This window comes from Stegostoma tigrinum, chromosome 10 (genome assembly GCF_030684315.1).
Source record: "Stegostoma tigrinum isolate sSteTig4 chromosome 10, sSteTig4.hap1, whole genome shotgun sequence".
NCBI classification, from domain to species: Eukaryota; Metazoa; Chordata; class Chondrichthyes; order Orectolobiformes; family Stegostomatidae; genus Stegostoma; species Stegostoma tigrinum.
In genome coordinates this window covers 51,363,319-51,383,080 of record NC_081363.1, presented here as the reverse complement: position 1 = coordinate 51,383,080, position 19,762 = coordinate 51,363,319, and the positions used below count along the sequence as shown (strand labels likewise).

At 41.3% G+C, this 19,762-nt stretch overlaps 1 protein-coding gene across 1 annotated transcript in view; it reads right to left on the bottom strand.

Moving 5' to 3' along the window:
- Positions 1 to 19,762, bottom strand: part of daam1a (dishevelled associated activator of morphogenesis 1a) — a 203,855-nt gene that overhangs the window by 122,424 nt on the left and 61,669 nt on the right. The window contains exon 3 of the mRNA XM_048537719.1: positions 4,388 to 4,617. Within this exon, the coding sequence (XP_048393676.1) occupies positions 4,388 to 4,576 (189 nt within the window). The 5' untranslated portion in view covers positions 4,577 to 4,617. The remainder of the gene's footprint in view (positions 1 to 4,387; positions 4,618 to 19,762) is intronic.

Sequence of the window (19,762 nt, the reverse complement as noted above, 5' to 3'; positions counted from 1 at the left end):
TAAGCACAGCCAAAGTGTCAGACTGGAGGTTCTACATGCTGTAGAAAGCTCCCTCTGATCAGCGATTGATGCTTTGTATTAAGTCCAATTCAATTGTTGCTCTTTCAAAAGCAACAGAATGCTTGAGGTTTTGTTTAAGTAGAACTTGGCTTCATTGAAATGAGTCAACCCATCAATGATCAGTTTATTTGTCGGTCAATTGTTTACTTAACAAGAATGTTCACTCTAACATGCATCTCATGGGCACTGCAAAATCAACCATTGAAGCAGTCTGAAGAATCCTACATTCTCTCCAGAAATTTAAATATGGCTAAACAGTTTAGTGTCCCTCTAAAGTGCAGCAAAATTCCTTATGCAGAGTATATACAAACCATCCCCTTTAAGTTACCCATACATACACAGATGCAGAACGAAGTTTAAAAGGGCCCTACATTTTTTAAATAAATGAATTGTGCACTACCGAAGAGATACATTGGTTATAACTGCAGAATTATCAAACTAATCACATTGCAGTAACATAGATACTGTTGTAAAGACCAAGTGATATTGGGTGCATATCTATAATATCATAAAATCCCAGTTAATTCACTAATGTCTTCTAGGAAAGGAAATCTACCAGACTTATCTGCCAAGGCCTCCACATGAATACAAAGCCAAAGTAATGTCATTTAAGGTTAACTTACTAAGCCACTCAATTCAGGGGCAATCAGGGAGGGGTAACAAATTGGTGACATTTCCAGAGATTCTCAAATCAAAGGAAAAAAAACACTAAATATAAAGTAATGGTAATTTGTATAAGTTTGTGTATCAGCTGATCAATGATTTCTTCCTTTCAGTCTTTACTTCACTACATCACATTCCATGCAAAGGCGGTTCAAGGCAGCAGCTCATCACTACCTTCTCAACGGCAACTAGGGATGGGCAAGAAATACCGGCCAGCCAGTAATGCCCACACCCCATAAGTGAATAGAAAAAAACAACTTGTCTGCATGTCCTACCTATTGACAATGGATTAAAAAAAGAAGTGGATGTGGTTCAACATACCCTTGAAATTTTACTTCCGTGTCAAGACGTTATCACGTCATTCTGTCATCTGAGCTAGGAAAATTCTTCCACAGATGACTGTGCTGCTGGACTTAAACACCCTGGAGAAGGCAGATCTAGTCAAGTGATGTGTCTCGGCCCATCTGGCGAAGACCAATGTGTTAGGTCAACAGCGCCCACAGCAACTGGTCCCCTCCAAAAGCCACTGAGCAGGTACATAAAGATGCTCAGCTTCTTGACTGGTGAACCACCAAGACTGCTTCCCTGCGAATGGTCAGAAGATTCAGGATCTCCCTCATCGCAAACATGATGAGTTCCTGAACTGACAGCTCCATCAAACCTCAAATGAGAAGAAACAGGCCGACAGGGAACGGAAGGCTGAGGTGAAACAAAGAACCTGTTGCCTAAAGGATAGTGGCTAGAAAAAGCCCACAAGACTCAGCAACTCACCAAAAGCCATAACGTGTGCCGCTTCTTCAGCGCAATTAAAGTTATTTAAAATCTGAGAGCTCAAGGGCTAAGTCCAAAGAACCAAAAAAAAACAGAGAGTCGCTCAAACACCAGGAGCCGGTCAACATCCACAGGAGAGGAGACTTAGAGGACCTCCTCAAACAAGATGCAGGTTTGATGCAAGTGTTCCCGGCACCATCCTGCAAACAGTACCTGTTGCCATCTCAGGGCACTGCCAACCGCCTGCAAAGTCAAAAAAGTCAGCTGACAGCTTTAAAAAAAAACAATTGGACAAATCCACAACCTCATCATCCTTGTCTGGGAGGTAATACAGCATGCTGGTAGATCTCAGATACCGTATTTGTGACCATCTTCAACAAAGGAGACAGGTCCAACTGCGGAAATTTCAAAGGGATTTCCCCACAGCCTGCCACAGGAAAGAACAGGAGAAGTTTCCTTAACCTACTTCCTTTCAGAGGCTCAACAGCTCCTCCCCAACATCTCAAAGCAGCTTCTGCTTATCAAGGAGGTACAAGGGACATGATTACCAGTGCACAACACATCCTATAAGTGAAGGGAAAGGTGCCGACCTCTGTCTGCGGCCACCTCCAATCTCAAATGCCTTCATCTCTGTCAAATGTGAAGGATCGTGGAATACCCTAAGATTTGGTTGCCTGCAGAAATCTGTCAATCTCTGCCTGTATCAGGATGACATACAAAGATACGATCCTCACCAACGGATCCACCATAGACTCACTACGTTTGTAAACTGGAGTCATCACAACATCTTCCTCACTGCAACACACCACATCATCTCTATTCGGCTCCTAGCTGGAACTGAGTTAACTTAAAAGATGAGCAGCCAACTATTCAATCTTTAATGGCTCTAGGCCAGAGCCAAGACAACTTCCAATTTCTGTCTGCAAGGTGCTGTATAAAGACAGCGCCTGCGTGCACAGACCCAGAAGCCAAGCTACAAATCAGCAATGTATTCACGCAGGCATATGAGACAATGGGCCTCAGACTAAGCATTCAGAAAACAAAACCTGTTCACCCACAGCTCATTCCTGCCACACAACGCAACTCAGACTTTAAAAGGACCATGCTCATAGCCTACAGTCAGTCAGAAATCACATGGCATCAGACCAAGTCCAATAGGTTTGTTTGAAAACAAGTTTGAGCTTCAGTCCTCCTTCAGGTGTTAGTGAGTGACAGTGGTAGTGTTAAACATCAAATTTATAAGTAAAAGATCAAAGAATCACACAACTGATGAGGTTGTACTAAACAAACCTAAGATGTTGGTATATCTTTAATCAGTCAGAAGGTTTTATTTTTTAATATGTACATATTAATAGCATCTTCGGTTTGTTTAATACATCCTCATCAGTTGTGAGACCCTTTGATCTTTTACTTATAATTTCTGTGTCTGATACTGCGCCTCTCACTAACACCTGAAGGAGGACCAAGGCTCCCAAAGCTTGTGTTTTCAAATAAACCTGTCGGGCTATAACCTGGTGTTGTGTGATTGCTGACTTTGTCCACATCAATTGCCTACAGAGTAGCCATTGTACCCACCGCCCTGTACGCATCAGAAATATGGACCATGTACATTAAATCCTTGGAGTCACTAATGTTACTTTCATAAAATCCTGTAAATCTGTTGGCAGGATAGGCACAAGTGCGCGTCCTCTCTCTGGCCAATATCACCAATATAAAAGGCACTGCTCACACATGACCAGCTGCAATTGATGGGCCACACTGTTGTCGGGCCTGTGGTCACTCTCTATAAAAGCGCTATACTCAGAGGTCTGCAGTGGTAAGGAGCTAGGAGGGCAGAGAAAATGCTACAGGGTCACTCTGAAAGCTTCTTTAAACAAATGCAGCATGCCCAACATATGGAAATCAATTTCCCTAGAATACAGAAAATGAAGCAGCATCCCCAGAGACACTAACTATTTTGAGCAATGCCAAGTGGAGCAAGTAGAGGCCAGGCACAAGCGGTGGAATAACCATGCAGAGTCCACAGACCCACCGCTCCACCTGGGGCAGGGTCTGCTGCTTCAGGATGAGAAGAGAGGAGGAGGAGGAGGAGGAGGATGAGGAGAAGAGAGGAGGAGGATGAGGAGAATGAGGAGAAGAGAGGAGGGAGGAGGATGAGGAGAAGAGAGGAGGGAGGAGGATGAGGGAGGAGGGATGAGGATGAGGATGAGGATGAGGATGAGGATGAGGATGAGGATGAGGATGAGGATGAGGATGAGGATGAGGATGAGGATGGAGGAGGGAGGAGGGAGGAGGGAGGAGGGAGGAGGGAGGAGGGAGGAGGGAGGAGGGAGGAGGAATGAACGCAATAAAAATTAATAAATAGGTAGATGCTAGCATTACCTGATATACAAATGTGCAAACAGAACAAAATGCATTTCATACAAAATAGCAGTAGTTTGTATAAATTTAGCACGTGACGGATATACAAGATGATCAGCTCTCCTCTTCCCTCTATTTCTTACTTTTAGTCTTTACCAATTCTCATCACGTCCCATCCCAAGTACAGGAGTTAAGGTGCCTTGTTGAGAGGTCTTACCCAATAAAAAAAGGACGAAGGTGTAGTTAAAAACCCCAAATTTTACTTCTCTCGGTCAAGAAGCTACATTTTGTTTTAACATCTCAGGTACGATTACTAATTTGGCAAAGCAAATTCATTGTTACAAGAGGACGATGCAAGTACATGCATTACTGACATCTAGTCAAACAATTATTCCTCAATTATGCAAATCTTTATTCTTTTGCAACAGGTTTTCACAAATGTCAGTTTCCAAAGGTTGGTAAAAGTCACATTGATGTGTGTCTTGAAACAAAGATTCCTGTTAAATATCAGTTATGAAGACCATGTACATACCACCAGTTCAGTGAACATGATATCCAGTTCTTCAGTTGGAGGCATGGGCAATGCCGGCTCCATTGTCTGCAATGCAAAATTGCTATCATTTCTTAGTCTGTACGTGATCTCTGGGTGGTCACTTCCTCGAAAGCAGCAGAATATGAAGGAAAGACCCCGACTACTTCTTTTTCGAGGGGCCATGTTCATATTTCCTTATTTACTTATCACAGCTAATGGTGCCTGAAGAACTGAAGAGAGATAATTACATTAGTACAGAAAGAGTTAAGTCAGAATTCACATGCACTGTTTTGACTATTCAACATGATTGACTCAAGTTAATGCTGGCAGGAGAAAATTATCAACATTTTATTTATACATTTCATTTAAGAAAAACTACCAGTGCCTTTAAAAAAAACCACCTTTCGGAGGACTAAAATTTCAAATGGTTGGACTTGAGTAATGCAATTATTTTTCATAAGGTAGTCAAGGATTGTCTACAGGATCAATTATACCAATTAAAAATAGTGCCAGCAGAGTCATAACTTCAACATATCAAGCAGCATATTTAGCTGCCAAGTTTTTCAATTTAATACTGCAATTTTTGTATACTGTATTAGCTCAGTCTGCTTCTATCTGCAAGCACAGCTTACAGCATGACAAAACATTTTATTTAGATAAATGCAAATATACTCAAGTTTTCATGTACATTTGGAATAACAGTTCACAAATGAGCCTAGTAATCAGATAGAAATAAGTTCTCTGAATGGTCAAAAACTTGACATCAATAATATCTACTAACCACTGCACTGTATCAGCTAGGTCAATATGTTAGACAGTAATTTCATTTCCAAATTTTCAGGAGGCTAAGTTATAATTACTACAACTCAATTACCTAAAACTATATTGAATCTTTTGTGGAAGTTTGCCTTTCACACAAGGCCACTGAATCTAACCTTAAATAAAAAGGCCCAGCCTCCATTACCTTCCAGTTCTACACATACCACCTTCTTTAAAAAAGTTCTCACGCTCTGTCCTGAAAAGGGAAATATCTTAAATTAGACTTGCTAGTTTTAGTCTCCCCAAAACAGGAGGGAACATCCTTTTTCATTCACCTCATTTCGGTCCCTTCTAGATGTTGCATTTCAAAAAAATCCCTGATTCTACATTGCAACTGGCATAGGCTGAATCTGTTCAGCCTTTCTTCATGAGATAAGCTCATCACCCCAGAAATAAAGTTGAATTAGCCTGTTCCAAACTGTTTCTAAAGCAGCATTTTCTCTCCCCCACGTAAGGGGACCAAAACTACACACAGTGCTTCAGATAAGGCCTTGCAAACACCCTGTTCCCCTCTGCAGTAAAATTTCCTATGTTTTTTATTCCATTCCCCAGGCATAAAACAACATTCCATCATTCCTAATCACTTTCTGTATCTACATACTCGTTTTCTGCAATTCATGTACCAGGACATCCAGATACCACCACACTTCCTCCACCCCCAACTAAAGTTCTATTTAAATTGTATACTGCTTGGTTCATTTTAGCACGAAGAATATAGACATTCACATTTATCCAGATCATGCTCCAAACCTGAACACTCGATCAGAAATGTTGGCAACTTGTAGCTACCAAACAATTTAGCTTTAGTGCAACATTATTGCTTTACAACAGAACATTCCATGTGGGTGCAGTCAAAATGCACAAATCTCTTGAACTGTAAAGTAAATAACTTAAAATGTATTTTTAACTTTAAGGTTAACTTTTAAAGACAAACAATCAGCACGCAGTAAACATGACTTTGTTTCAAAACAAGTGGAAATTTTAATAGGTTTTATTCTGCAAGCTCTGTTTAAAGAATAATGCACTTTAAAACAAAGAATAAAAATCAAGATTCTATTCTAATTTTCTGCATTAGAGAACGAGTAGGCATGTACTATGCCGTTAACATTAAGAAATGTAATCAGGTTTGATCGGACTGTTGGTTCCTTGAAAACCTGCAGGAGGCATTAACATGAACTGTGCTCCTAACACCCTTAAACATTAATCCAATTCCTTTCAACAATTTCTAAAAACTTAGGCTCTACTGTTATTTGAAACATTAAATTATATGTTCAGTATTTGGACATTTTATATTTATTACAAATTCTAAAATTCAAGTTCTTTTGTAAAATTGGCAGCTTCACATTGTTTAAAATTCAAGAAACTTGTAATTCACAGATGATGGGGTAAACCAGTAATTGCCAGGGATCCTTCAGTTTCTTATTGTAGATACATGGGTCTCTTGTGCAAAACAAACAGATAGGATTAGGTCAAGAATTGAGTTCACAATTGTGTATCACTATACCAGTGGTACAGGAATGACAACATGCAAAAGAAATAAAGTTAATACAGCCTCCCCATGTGATTTAATTTATGTTACAATGGAGGAAATAGTAAAACAAGATGTGCAAATTGATTTGCGATGCTTTGTCCTAATATTGATAATTTAAAGTGGGATAATCAACAGCAGTAACAGTCAGCTTTCCACCAAAAACAGTTCCACTGTATTGTATTTCATTACATGTTCCCAAATTACAGAAGTTCAGCAGTATAAATATCTTCAAAATGTTGCAAAATGATAGGCTGGAAATTTGCACAAATGCTGAAGCATTTATCTTGTGGAGGGAGAAAAGTGTTGGATGCCAGTTACATCAGGGTTGTTCTTAAATGATGGACAGCAATAATGGTAGATGTTTGGCTGTGAGTTTTGGTTCTGCCCCATTGGCCAAGTAATTACTATAGCTTGGCGATATGTTGCTTCATCATACATACAGTTGACCACTGTAGGTAACCATTCAACCTCATTTTGATCTGCAAGTCTAGGGTTTATGGGGACCGGCAGGAAAGTGAGGTCAATGCCATGATCAGATCACTGAATGGGCCCAACTGGCCTACTCTTACTCTTAAAGTTGTTTCACATGAACATTTGGTTTTAAATTCAAATCACTAAAATTTGCCATAGTAAGCTAGGTTAATTACATCCTTGCAAAATACCAAAACAACACAATCCACATCCTAATCCAAATGCTGTGCCTCGTTCAACCCTTCTCAATTTATTGCTCCATATTTGAGATAAAATATTTACATCCATGAAACTCAAAAAGCATTTAAGATTCACATATTCTGTTGGCACAAATGTTGATTAAGCGTTTTCCAGGGCAATAAAAGTAAATTCCTGAGAAGTTAAAAACATATTGGACTTTGGAAGGAAATAGGAAATCTAAAACTTTTTTTAAATTACCAATAGTAGATCCAATTTGTCTCTCAAAACACTGAAAAAAAGAAACACCCCAAATACTATGCAAGCCCACAGCAAACAAAAAATTACAGCAGAATACAGTACACAAAAATGTAGGACTCAACCACAAACTATTCATGGCTATGTGAAATTAGAGCATTATTAAAATGATTGCAGTTTAACATGCAATTATGTCACTAAGTGGAGCCATGACAAACTGGAATAGGACTGGCTGATGTGAAATAAATGTTCAATTTCATGTCAACTTAAAGTCAACCAAAAATTCTAAACAGAAATTATATTTGATACATCCCAACACAACAAAAACACAAAAGAACTGCAGATGCTGTAACCAGGAACAAAAACAAAAAGTTGCTGTAAAAGCTCAGCAGGCCTGGTAACTTGTGAGGGGGAAAAAAAAAAATCAGAGTTAATGTTTCGGGTCGAGTGACCCTTCCTCAAAAGTGATAGCTGGGAAAACATCGACTTACATGCAGAAAATAGGGAGAGACAGACAGACAGAAACAGGGTGGTGTGTTAACATGGCAGGCAACAGTTAGCTGGAGGTCTTTTTTGTGAGCAGAAAACTAGACGTTCTGTGAAGCGGTCACCCGGGCTATGCTTAGTATCCCCCAATGTAGAGAAGACCCCATTGTGAGCAATAAATGCTATAGACTAGATTCCCGAAGTGCAGGTGAGGTGTTGCTTCAGCTGGAAGGTACATTTGGGCCCCTGGATACCAGGGAGGGAGGAGGTAAACGGGCAGGTGTTGCACCTTTGGTGGTTACAAGGGAAGGTGCGGACCAGGGTGTCTTGGACATAATGGTCCCTGCAAAAGGCAGACAAGGGAGGACAGCGAAATATTTTACTGGTGGTGGCATCTCACTGGAGGTGGCAGAAATAGCTTCTGATGATCTTCTGGCTGTGGATACTGCTGGGATGGAATGCAAGGGCAAGGAGAATCCTATCACTGTTGTGGGAAGGAAGCGAGGGCGGGGGGAGGGGGGGGTGAGGGCAAAAATGTGGGAGATGGGTCGGACCTGTTTGAGGACCCTGTCAACAATGGTGTTAGGGAATCCTCTGTTGAGGAAGGTGGTGGACATTTCGGGGAGGGGTTCTCTTGTCAAAGTTAGCCTCAAACAAACATATATGATGGAGGCAAAGGAACTGAGAGAATGGGATGGAGTCCTGACAGGAAGCAGGGTGCGAGGATGTATAGTCCAGGTAGCTGTGAGAGAGTCTGTAGGTTTATATTGGATATTAGTGGCAAGTCTATCTCCAGAAATAGGTAGCATGCTGGCTCCCAGTGCCAGGAACCTAGGTTCGATTCCACCCTTGGGCAACTGTCTGTTTGCAGGCTCTCCCAGTGTCTACGTGGATTTCCTACAGGTGCTCCGGTTTCCTCCCCCTGTCCAAAGATGTGCAGGCTGGGTAGGTTGTGCAATTTAGCATTGTCACAGTGCTCAGGGATGTGTAGATTAGGTAGGTTATAGGTGGATGGTCTGGGTGGAATGCTCTTGGTTGGCGGCGGGGGGGGGGGGGGGGTCACTGTGGACTTGTTGGGTCAAAGGGCCCGTTTCCACACTGTAGGGATTCAATGATACAAAAAAATCCTCAACAGAAAATGTCAAGAAAGGGCAGGAAAGAGTCAGAAATAGACCAGGTGAAAGCAACAGCAGGGTGGAAGTTGGAAGCGAAAAAAATGAAATGAACTTTTCCAATTCCAGACATAAGAGCGAGAGCCAGCATTGACGATATCATCAATATATTGGCCAGAGGGTTGTGGTTGGGGTCTGAAATAGAACTAGAACAAGGAACGTTCCACATACCCCACAAAGAGACAGTTAGAACCAGGGGCCCATGCAGGTACCCATGGCCACCCCTCTTACCTGAAGGTGGTGAGAGAGTTGAAAGAGAAGTTGAGGGTGAGGACAGGCTTGGCTAAGCGGTGGAGGGTGGTGGTGGAGATGGGTGGGGATAGTTCAGGTCTTCGCTCCAGGAAGAAGCAGAGAGCCCCAAGTGGTGGGGAATGGACGTGTAAAGGGATTGCACATTCATGGGCAAAGAGGCAGTGGCTGGAACCTGGATCCTGGAAGTTTTGAAACCAGCATAAGGCATCAGAGGAATCACAGGCGTACGTGGGCAGGGATTGGACTGGGGAGAGAAGACCGAGTCAAGGTAGGATACATTTCAACTACATATACAGAGGAACTAACTTTGAGACACAATTTTTAGGAAAACTGGTTTCTGAATTTAGTAACTGAAATTAAATTTTAACAAAATACCACTAGAGTTACTGCTATTGTAGTTTGTTGGAAAATCAGGTGTTAAGTGGCAATAGCATTCTATTGCCTCTCAGGATTCTAAGATACTAGCATCTTCCACTTTAAGCAGAATGTCCATGTATTTTTGAGTCGGTTTTGTGCAGCTTTATTTTAACAAAGAAACAACTCCGCCTCACACAGGATTACCTGTTTTGCAATACAATTAGTTTCACATCAAGTTTCATCTTGAAACAAATAATGCAGCACTGTCCTTTGTTTACAAGAACTTTGAATATTTTTCAATGTTACAAATGTTGCTCAACTTGATTAGTTAATTTAAATATTGTTTGTTCCAAAACAGTATAAAATGTACATGGTAGGGACAGACAAACAAGGTCCACATAGAAGGTCAATTACAGTTTACATTTAGTCCACAGACAAGTTAAACTTTAGGATTTGCCTGAGCATTTTTACTTTTTACTAAAACAACGCCACCTTTGACAGGATCCCCTCTAGTAAAAGTTCAAGTATGTATGACAATAGAAAAGCTGCAAATACTCAGATCAAGCAGTACCTGACATTTCTCATTTGTTCCAGATATATGTAACTGACTTATCCAAATTAAAGTATGACTTAAAATTTTATGATTAGCAAAGCCCCCAACATGATATGCGAATAAGCCAGCACTTCTACAGAAGTGCACCATTTGAAATGTAATGTTTGAAGCAAGCATAAAATGTTGCTTAAGATTTTTAAGAGAATAGATACAGGAGCAGGGGCATCTTGCTCTAATTATACAGGGTTTCAGTGAGACCACACCTGGAATATCGTGTGCAGCTTTGATCTCCGAATCGGAGGAAGGATGTTCTTGCTTTAGGTGGACTGCAGCAAAGCTTCATCACACCGATTCCTGGGATAACGCAACGATCGTATCAGGAGTGCTTAAAATGGTTAGGATTATATTAAAAGGAGTTGAAAAGAATGTGGCGGAGGCAGAAAACCTCAAAAACCTACAAAATTCTAATGTTAGTAGACAGGGTAGATGCATGAAGGATGTTGCCTATGATAGCAGAGTCCAGAACCAGGGATCACAGTCTAAGGATACAGAGTAAACCATTTAGGACTGAGATGAGGAAAAATTTCATCAATCACAGATCAGGAAGCCTTTAGAACTGACTACCACAGAAAACAGTCAGGGCAAAAACATTGTGATCAGAGATAATGGCAACTGCAGATGCTGGAGAATCCAAGATAACAAAGTGTGTAGCTGGATGAACACAGCAGGCCAAGCAGCTGGCCCGAAACATCGGCTTTTGTGCTCCTGAGATGCTGCTTGGCCTGCTGTGTTCATCCAGCTACACACTTTTGTTATCAAGGCAAAAAAACATTGTATGATTTCAAGGAGGAACTGCAGATGCTGGAGAATCCGAGATAACAAGGTGCAGAACTGGATGAACACAGCAGGCCAAGCAGCATCAGGGGGGCAGGAAGGCTGACGTTTCTGAAGGGTCAAGGCCCGAAACGTCAGCCTTCTGGCTCCTCGGATGCTGCCTGGCCTGCTGATTAAGGAGTTGGATATAGCACCTAGGGCTTAAAAAGGTGCACAGGATTTAGATAAGGCAGGGAGAAGTGCAGGAAAAGATTAGGAATTGATGATCACCCATAATTATAGTCAACAGTGGAGCAGGTTCAAATAGTCAAACAGCTTATTCATATTCCTATTTTTCCAGGTTTCTGTATACTGTGTTATAATTTAAGGGTTTCAGTTACCCATTCCATCATATTGCCATCTTCTGAATGAATCTCTGCCAACCCAGAACACAGTTCCTCTAATCAAGTTTCCAACCCTGCCACAGTAACAAAAGATATTTTTCAAAAAATCTACATTAGTGACTATGATAAATTAACTTTCTTCACCTTGCTTCAGTCTTCAGCACTGCTTATCACAGCAACGTTCTCTAATCCATCTGACAACAACTGGGTGAAACTACATATGCCTGGTTCCATTCTCATCTATTCAGTCACATTCAGGAAATCACTTGCAGCTGCGTCCCTTCCTACATCCATGCTAAAATTTGTGGAATTACTGTACCACAATTAAGATTGTCCCAATTTTGACATCCTATTCCCTAGTAAAACTATATTTTCCCCACTCCTGGCTTCTACCCTGGTACAAACTCCTCTCTAGTCAAAGTAACAAAGATTTGAAAGGGTATGGCAGCTAACTGTTTAACCATCAACCTATATAGTGTTTTAAGCTGTCCAGCTAAACTACCATATCCTGCTCATATCTGTTAACATTAAACATTCCAGGATCACCTTTGACAGAAAAAAAAACCTTAGCTTCTTGTCTCTATTCCAAACTGCCTTCTTAAACCCTTCACTTCACTTACAAGCTTCAGCTTGACTTCCAGTAATAATAAAGGGGGGGCTCATGTTCTCCTTTGTTGCCAAGATCAAGAAGACTCCATTAGCTGCTTCTGCCTCCCTTCCATAAGGATGCCTGACCAAAATCTTCCTTTTATACACCCTGCTGTCTTAGCATGTACAAAGTAACTTTCATTAAGTTTCACTCCCAAATCCTTATGTCCTCTAAGTTCATCCACTTCACATCCCCTGTAAAGCCATCACCCAGGTATACCGTTAATCCTCCACTATCCAATATTGTCTCTTTTTGGATATGTTCCTTCTTTTTTAAAAGTGTGTCATCACTCCTCTACTCAAAAGTTAATCATGATGCCATCATCCTTCTAAACTACCACCTTCAAAACTTCCCCATCCTCTGCCAAGTCCTCAAACACATTGTTGCCTTTCGACAGTTGAAACTATTGTGAATAGTTGAAAATGGGTTGGCAGTGATGGCAGTCTTACAGAGTCTTTGTCATATTTCACTGAGATAAACTTGCAACTCTATTCATACCATCACTAAAATCTCTTATTTCTACTTTTGTAACATCACCTGACTTTATTCCCATCTCTGCTCATCTGCTGCTGAAACCAACACTCATGCCTTTATTACCTCTGGACTCAACTATTCCAAAGTACAAAGCGCTCCTACCACTTCTAACATTCTACCCTCCATAGTGTGGGTGATTGAAAACTCAAGTGACACTTCAAGTCTCAGCAATTCCTGCTCCTCATCACCCTTGCACTCTGACCTAAATTTGTTCCTGAAGAAGCAACATCTTGATATTAAAATCTCTGTTTTCAAACCTCTCCGTACTTTTTGAAGTACACTTTCAAGTACACAAACTGTTTTGTTTGCATACCTCGTCAATTTCTGGCACCCTGTGCATCACCCACTTTTAATTACTCCACTACATGCAGGCATTCCTTCATCTGCCTTGACCTCAAGATATTCCTTAAATCCTTGGAATAAGCTTTTAGACATCTGACCTAATATTTGCAAATGCAGCTTAAGTGTCACTTTGTTTTAGAATGCTCTTGTGAAGCACCTTCAGAGGTTTCATTATATTCTGGGTGTTTTACAAATAGAACTTTGGTAGCTGTGGTAGTGTTTCCACTCCAGGTTCAAGGCACACTTGCTCCAGAAATGTGCAAGATCATTTCTGGGCACATTGATTAGAATAAACAAAAACAGACAAAATGATGATTTTTGTTAAAGACCTTAATGGTCTACATACCGCTTCTCAAATGACAATCATCCAAAACACCTCAGGTTCCACATGCACCAAATGTCAGTCCCACCTGTCTTGACACTTCCATCATGTCTAAATGGTCAGATTGCTGAACTAAAATCCTGAATTGAACATTAGGAATATAAAAGCCATTTATTCAAGGCCCTGCAAAAATCTCTGCTCACAAAAAAAGACTCCATGCTTGTATTGAGTACCTCTGCAGTCAGTTTTAAGCAGGGAAATGCTTCCAACCACGTACCTGCTTTATTACAAAAACTGTCTATATATACATCTCCATATTATTGTCTGACTTCACCCAGTTGCAGCTCATTCATTAATCTGTACATTTATTGCCTCTAGATTTGATTCCAATAGTCTGTGCTCTCCATAAACAAAACACCCACAAAAAGCATCTTGATTTTAATTGCCCGTGTTTGCTGACTTTCATTGGCTTCCCCCAGTCCACTAATGAATGATAATTTTAAAACTGGTCTTTACCAGCCTTATAACTATAAACTATGGTTTCCCTCCTGAAACATTTTTTCCCCCCACCCCCAGCAGTCTTTCCTCCAAGATATATCCTAAAGCTGAACCGAGTCCAGGCTTTTGATCATTTGTTCTAGTATCTCCTTGTGTATATCAGGTGTCAAATCTGTCTGATAATAGTTCAAGTACTTTGGGGATGTTTTATTTCATTAAAGGCAGCATAGAAATTGATGCTGTTTCTAAAGGTTTGTATGCATTGCACACAGGATTTTGTCATTGATTTGTATGGCGAATTTCGGTACATTGCACTGCCCAGTAGGAACACTGGACCCAAGGGTCTGATGATTTAAGTACTAATGGAATTTGAATACAAATACAGAACTCCCTGGGCACAGAGGAAGTGCTGTAAGTCAATGCATGGAAAAGAAATTCAAGCAAGGTATTAATTTACATCCTAAGTTTGTTGATTTGGTAGTTTATTCCTCTTAAAAAAAAATTACTCGCAGAACATATTTCACAAAACTCATTTAAATTTTGGCACAATGTAATGAAGTACTAAGCATTAAGCTTCTCCCACTTCCTACAGACTAAGGGGGTGGCCATGGGCACCAGCATGGGCCCCAGCTATGCCTGCCTCTTTGTAGGTTACGTGGAACAGTCCCTCTTCCGCACCTACACAGGCCCCAAACCCCACCTCTTCCTCCGGTACATTGATGACTGTATCGGCGCCGCCTCTTGCTCCCCAGAGGAGCTCGAACAGTTCATCCACTTCACCAACACCTTCCACCCCAACCTTCAGTTCACCTGGGCCATCTTCAGCACATCCCTCACCTTCCTGGACCTCTCAGTCTCCATCTCAGGCAACCAGCTTGTAACTGATGTCCATTTCAAGCCCACCGACTCCCACAGCTACCTAGAATACACCTCCTCCCACCCACCCTCCTGCAAAAATTCCATCCCCTATTCCCAATTCCTCCGCCTCCGCCGCATCTGCTCCCACGATAAGACATTCCACTCCCGCACATCCCAGATGTCCAAGTTCTTTAAGGACCGCAACTTTCCCCCCACGGTGATCGAGAACGCCCTTGACCGCGTCTCCCGCGACACATCCCTCACACCCCGCCCCCACCACAACCGCCCCAAGAGGATCCCCCTCGTTCTCACACACCACCCTACCAACCTCCGGATACAACGCATTATCCTCCGACACTGCCGCCATTTACAATCCGACCCCACCACCCAAGACATTTTTCCATCCCCTCCCCTGTCTGCTTTCCGGAGAGACCACTCTCTCCGTGACTCCCTTGTTCGCTCCACACTGCCCTCCAACCCCACCACACCCGGCACCTTCCCCTGCAACCGCAGGAAATGCTACACTTGTCCCCACACCTCCTCCCTCACCACCATCCCAGGCCCCAAGATGACATTCCACATCAAGCAGAGGTTCACCTGCACATCTGCCAATGTGGTATACTGCATCCACTGTACCCGGTGCGGCTTCCTCTACATTGGGGAAACCAAGCGGAGGCTTGGGGACCGCTTTGCAGAACACCTCCGCTCAGTTCGCAACAAACAACTGCACCTCCCAGTCGCAAACCATTTCCACTCCCCCCTCCCATTCTCTTGATGACATGTCCATCATGGGCCTCCTGCACTGCCACAATGATGCCACCCGAAGGTTGCAGGAACAGCAACTCATATTCCGCCTGGGAACCCTGCAGCCATATGGTATCAATGTGGACTTCACCAGTTTCAAAATCTCCCCTTCCCCTACTGCATCCCTAAACCAGCCCAGTTCATCCCCTCCCCCCACTGCACCACACAACCAGCCCAGCTCTTCCCCCCCACCCACTGCATCCCAAAACCAGTCCAACCTGTCTCTGCCTCCCTAACCGGTTCTTCCTCTCACCCATCCCTTCCTCCCACCCCAAGCCGCACCCCCAGCTACCTACTAACCTCATCCCACCTCCTTGACCTGTCCGTCTTCCCTGGGCTGACCTATCCCCTTCCTACCTCCCCACCTACACTCTCTCCACCTATCTTCTTTACTCTCCATCTTCGGTCCGCCTCCCCCTCTCTCCCTATTTATTCCAGTTCCCTCCCCCCATCCCCCTCTCTGATGAAGGGTCTAGGCCCGAAACGTCAGCTTTTGTGCTCCTGAGATGCTGCTTGGCCTGCTGTGTTCATCCAGCCTCACATTTTATTATCTTGGAATCTCCAGCATCTGCAGTTCCCATTATCTCTGCTACTAAGCATTAAGCCTTTGGTTTTTAAACAGAGGTCCATCGGCATCTTCCCAGCATAGCCATAACACAAAGCATGTTTAGTAACATGGATGACAGTCAAGGGTGCCAGCCTCCAGGGTAAGTGGGTGGGTAAGTGATAGCCAGAGGCATATTTCGTTCTGTTCAAGGCTTCAGTCTTATCCATGCCTAAAAAGGATAAAGACACAGACTCTGCTGTGTGAAACAGACACAAACTCCATAATGCTTTAACAAAAACCTGCCTTCATAAAGAACTTAATTTGTTAGTAGACAATTGTATTAAAATTTGAGAGCTATTTTAAAATTTTATTGGTATGAAACATTCTGTTGATGAAATTATTTCTTCATTTTGATACTAGATTTGTAAAGTAGCCCACAGGCAACAGGAAACTTTTAATTTATACTACGAACAAAATTTTGTGGCCTTAAGAGTTTTGGTCACCAGTTTAAAAAGAAATTGCACTGAATGCACCAAATCAGCAAATTTTGGCTCCATTTAAAACTGTATTAAATTGCATCAAATTGACAAAATATAGTATTTGACATCCTGTCAATACAACAGATCTATATATATTTCACAAGCCCTGAAGTGCAACAACTTGGAGAAATACCTGACAGAAATTAAATATATTTGTATTCATCCCTCTCCAATAATATATTTTACAAAAATACATTCCACATCCACAAAGCATGTTTTCACTCCACCACAGCTCAAGTTAGATATTGGTTTCCTTCAGGGCTATAGAAGTTACTTCCAAGTCATTCTTTCAGAAGCCATTCTTGCATGCTAAAATAACTATTCATCAACTTAAATATTTTACACTATTTTTGGTATAATATTTGCTCTTGGCTCAACCCTAAACCTGTTATTTATGGTGTGCTATTATAGGCTCATCTCCGTTGTCTTTGTTTAAACACAAACCATGAAGTGACAACACCACAAAAGAGACAATTCAACTTCACTTGGAGACACTGAGACGATGCAACAGCTTGTCATTAAACAGGAACATGACAAAAGATGACAAGTGGTATTTTGAGCTACTATTTCTTCTTTGCTGGAGGCATGCAAAACCTATTTGTGTAACCAACTAAAAATAATAAACAAGCTTCACTATCTTAAAGTAACAATGTACTTTAACTTGAATCCAAATGTCTCCAATAACCACAAAGAGCACGCAAGTATTCAAGAATAAAAAAAATTTTCCTGACCCTATCTTAGGATCCTTTTCAAAGTTTTTTGACCATGCAAGACATGTCTGTAGCAACTGCAAGTTTCCTAATAAATTAGCTATTAGAAGCTTACCAAAAATTTTATTGCAAAACTGACATAACAATTTATGTTCAAAAATTGGTTTCAAAATTTGTTCCAAGATCCTTGATACTGGACAAAGCATTATTAGCTTAATGCTTGCATTCCGTGGCATCTGCCAGTAATGAACTACACATAATTTAAACTTCTCCCCAGCCAATAAACGCTCAAATCATAATGCACAAAGTGACCACACTATTTTGCTGACAAAAATGTCTATCATTGAATTTTGTAGATATTTTGTCATTTGTCTCACTTCTTGTCAACATATTCGACACACAAGGAAAAAGACAAAAGCATGTCAGTTTGACAGAATAGGAAGCAAAAAAAAGTGAGGAAAGGTAAGGGATGAGTTGATTAGGCAAAAAGTCTAGGTCCCATCCTTGTCACAAAATTAGTGGAAAACTGCCCCTTTTTTATGTTTATATCAAAGGCAAAGGTCCTAATTTATAGTCATGAGATAAAAAAACAGAACTAAGCAACCGTGATTTTGGATCCCTCTGATTTCATTCTTCTCAAAAGCAATGACTATAAAAGCAATGTAGCAACAACATGATGTCAAAGTATTCACAATTCCCCAGTTCCCCTCAATGAAATGCTCATTTTTCCAGAACTCAATTTTCACCTGAATTTAAGTTCATGGGAGCCTGCTGAGTCAAAGATCTTGATCTATATTGCTCTGAAATGCCCAAGTGATCGGGGATAAGACTTCTTCTAAAGCAGACTATCCATCTTTCTAATGGCAAGGCTGATGACAGTACATGTACCTGTGTGCCTAAGCAACAAAAGAAATGGAAAAGAAAATTCAGAGCAGAAGCTCATTTATTGGAGTGTATTTAGCAACAATTCAATTGCATATGAAGGAGTTCAGTTTTAAAATCTGATCCACAATGTTGCAACTTGTACATCACAACAGTCAGAAAAGGGATGCTGAAATACAATTCAAACATTGGCCCAGATATTCCGAAGGTCAGAAACGACTTTTGAATCAGATTAGATTAAAAATTACCCATTTATCCTGAGACATTTTTTGCATAGGGACCTCTTTTTACAATCTTGTCCAGGGATCCACACAATCAACAGTAGAAAGAATTGACATGGAAACTAGTCCCTTTTGCAGCAGTTGGTAGCCCACGTTGGGGTGGGGGTTGGGAAAAAAAAACAGGAATCTGTTTAATACCTATCCCAGGGTCATGGCGAATTTTAATTAACTTTATTACTACTAAGCATCCTTCAGAATTCACCTGATTTCATGGATTATTTTAGAGAATTCAGGGAATTTGCTCATTGGAAAAACCAACTACGTGTGCAATTCCCCCAGAGTCAGCTGTGTGGGGACTTTTGCACAGTCCCACAGCACAACTGCAGTCTAAACCACAGAACCCACTCTTACCCTCTGAATACCAGGGCCATTTAGACATTTATTGCAGCCCATTAACTGCTATTTTAACCAATCCAGCTACTTTTACAATACTCCTGTTTCTTGAGAAAAGGAAAGATGAGAAAATAAAACTAGGCACGCTCTTCTGGCCATTTTAGTTAGCAGCTCTGTTATTGTATTTGCTCTATCAAGAACATTGGCATGATAAATGTTGTAAATTTTAATTATCATGCAGTCTATATACTTCTGCAATACCATAAGGCATGGATAGCTACAAGAATACAGCTCGGGTCTGAGTATATGAAGAGATGAATAGATTTCTCTCTTCACCTGATGCTTAACATCAGTCACAATTATAGACTAGTACAGCACAGGAGAGAGAGCTATTTACCCATAAAGTGCACTGGCTCCCTCCAAGATCTATCCGATTAGTCTCTCAGTTCTAGACGTTTCCCCAGATCTTCGCAATTTTTGGTTAAGTATTTACCAATTCTTGTTGAAAAGCTGTAATTGAATATGTGCTGCCAATAAAGTTGAGAGACATGCCAAAATCTAACTACCTCTTGCATAAAATGAAAATTCTTATCTCTGGCTCATATCTGTGCCCTCTGGCTGTGGAGTCAATAATCACTTGAAACAGTTTATATCTGAACTAATGACATTACACATCTTGACCAAATCTCCTCCTTTGCTCAGAGACAGATAGTCACAGCTTCTGCATGATAATCCCTCAGGTCTGGAACCATCCTAATAAAAAGATTGTCTATATCCATATCC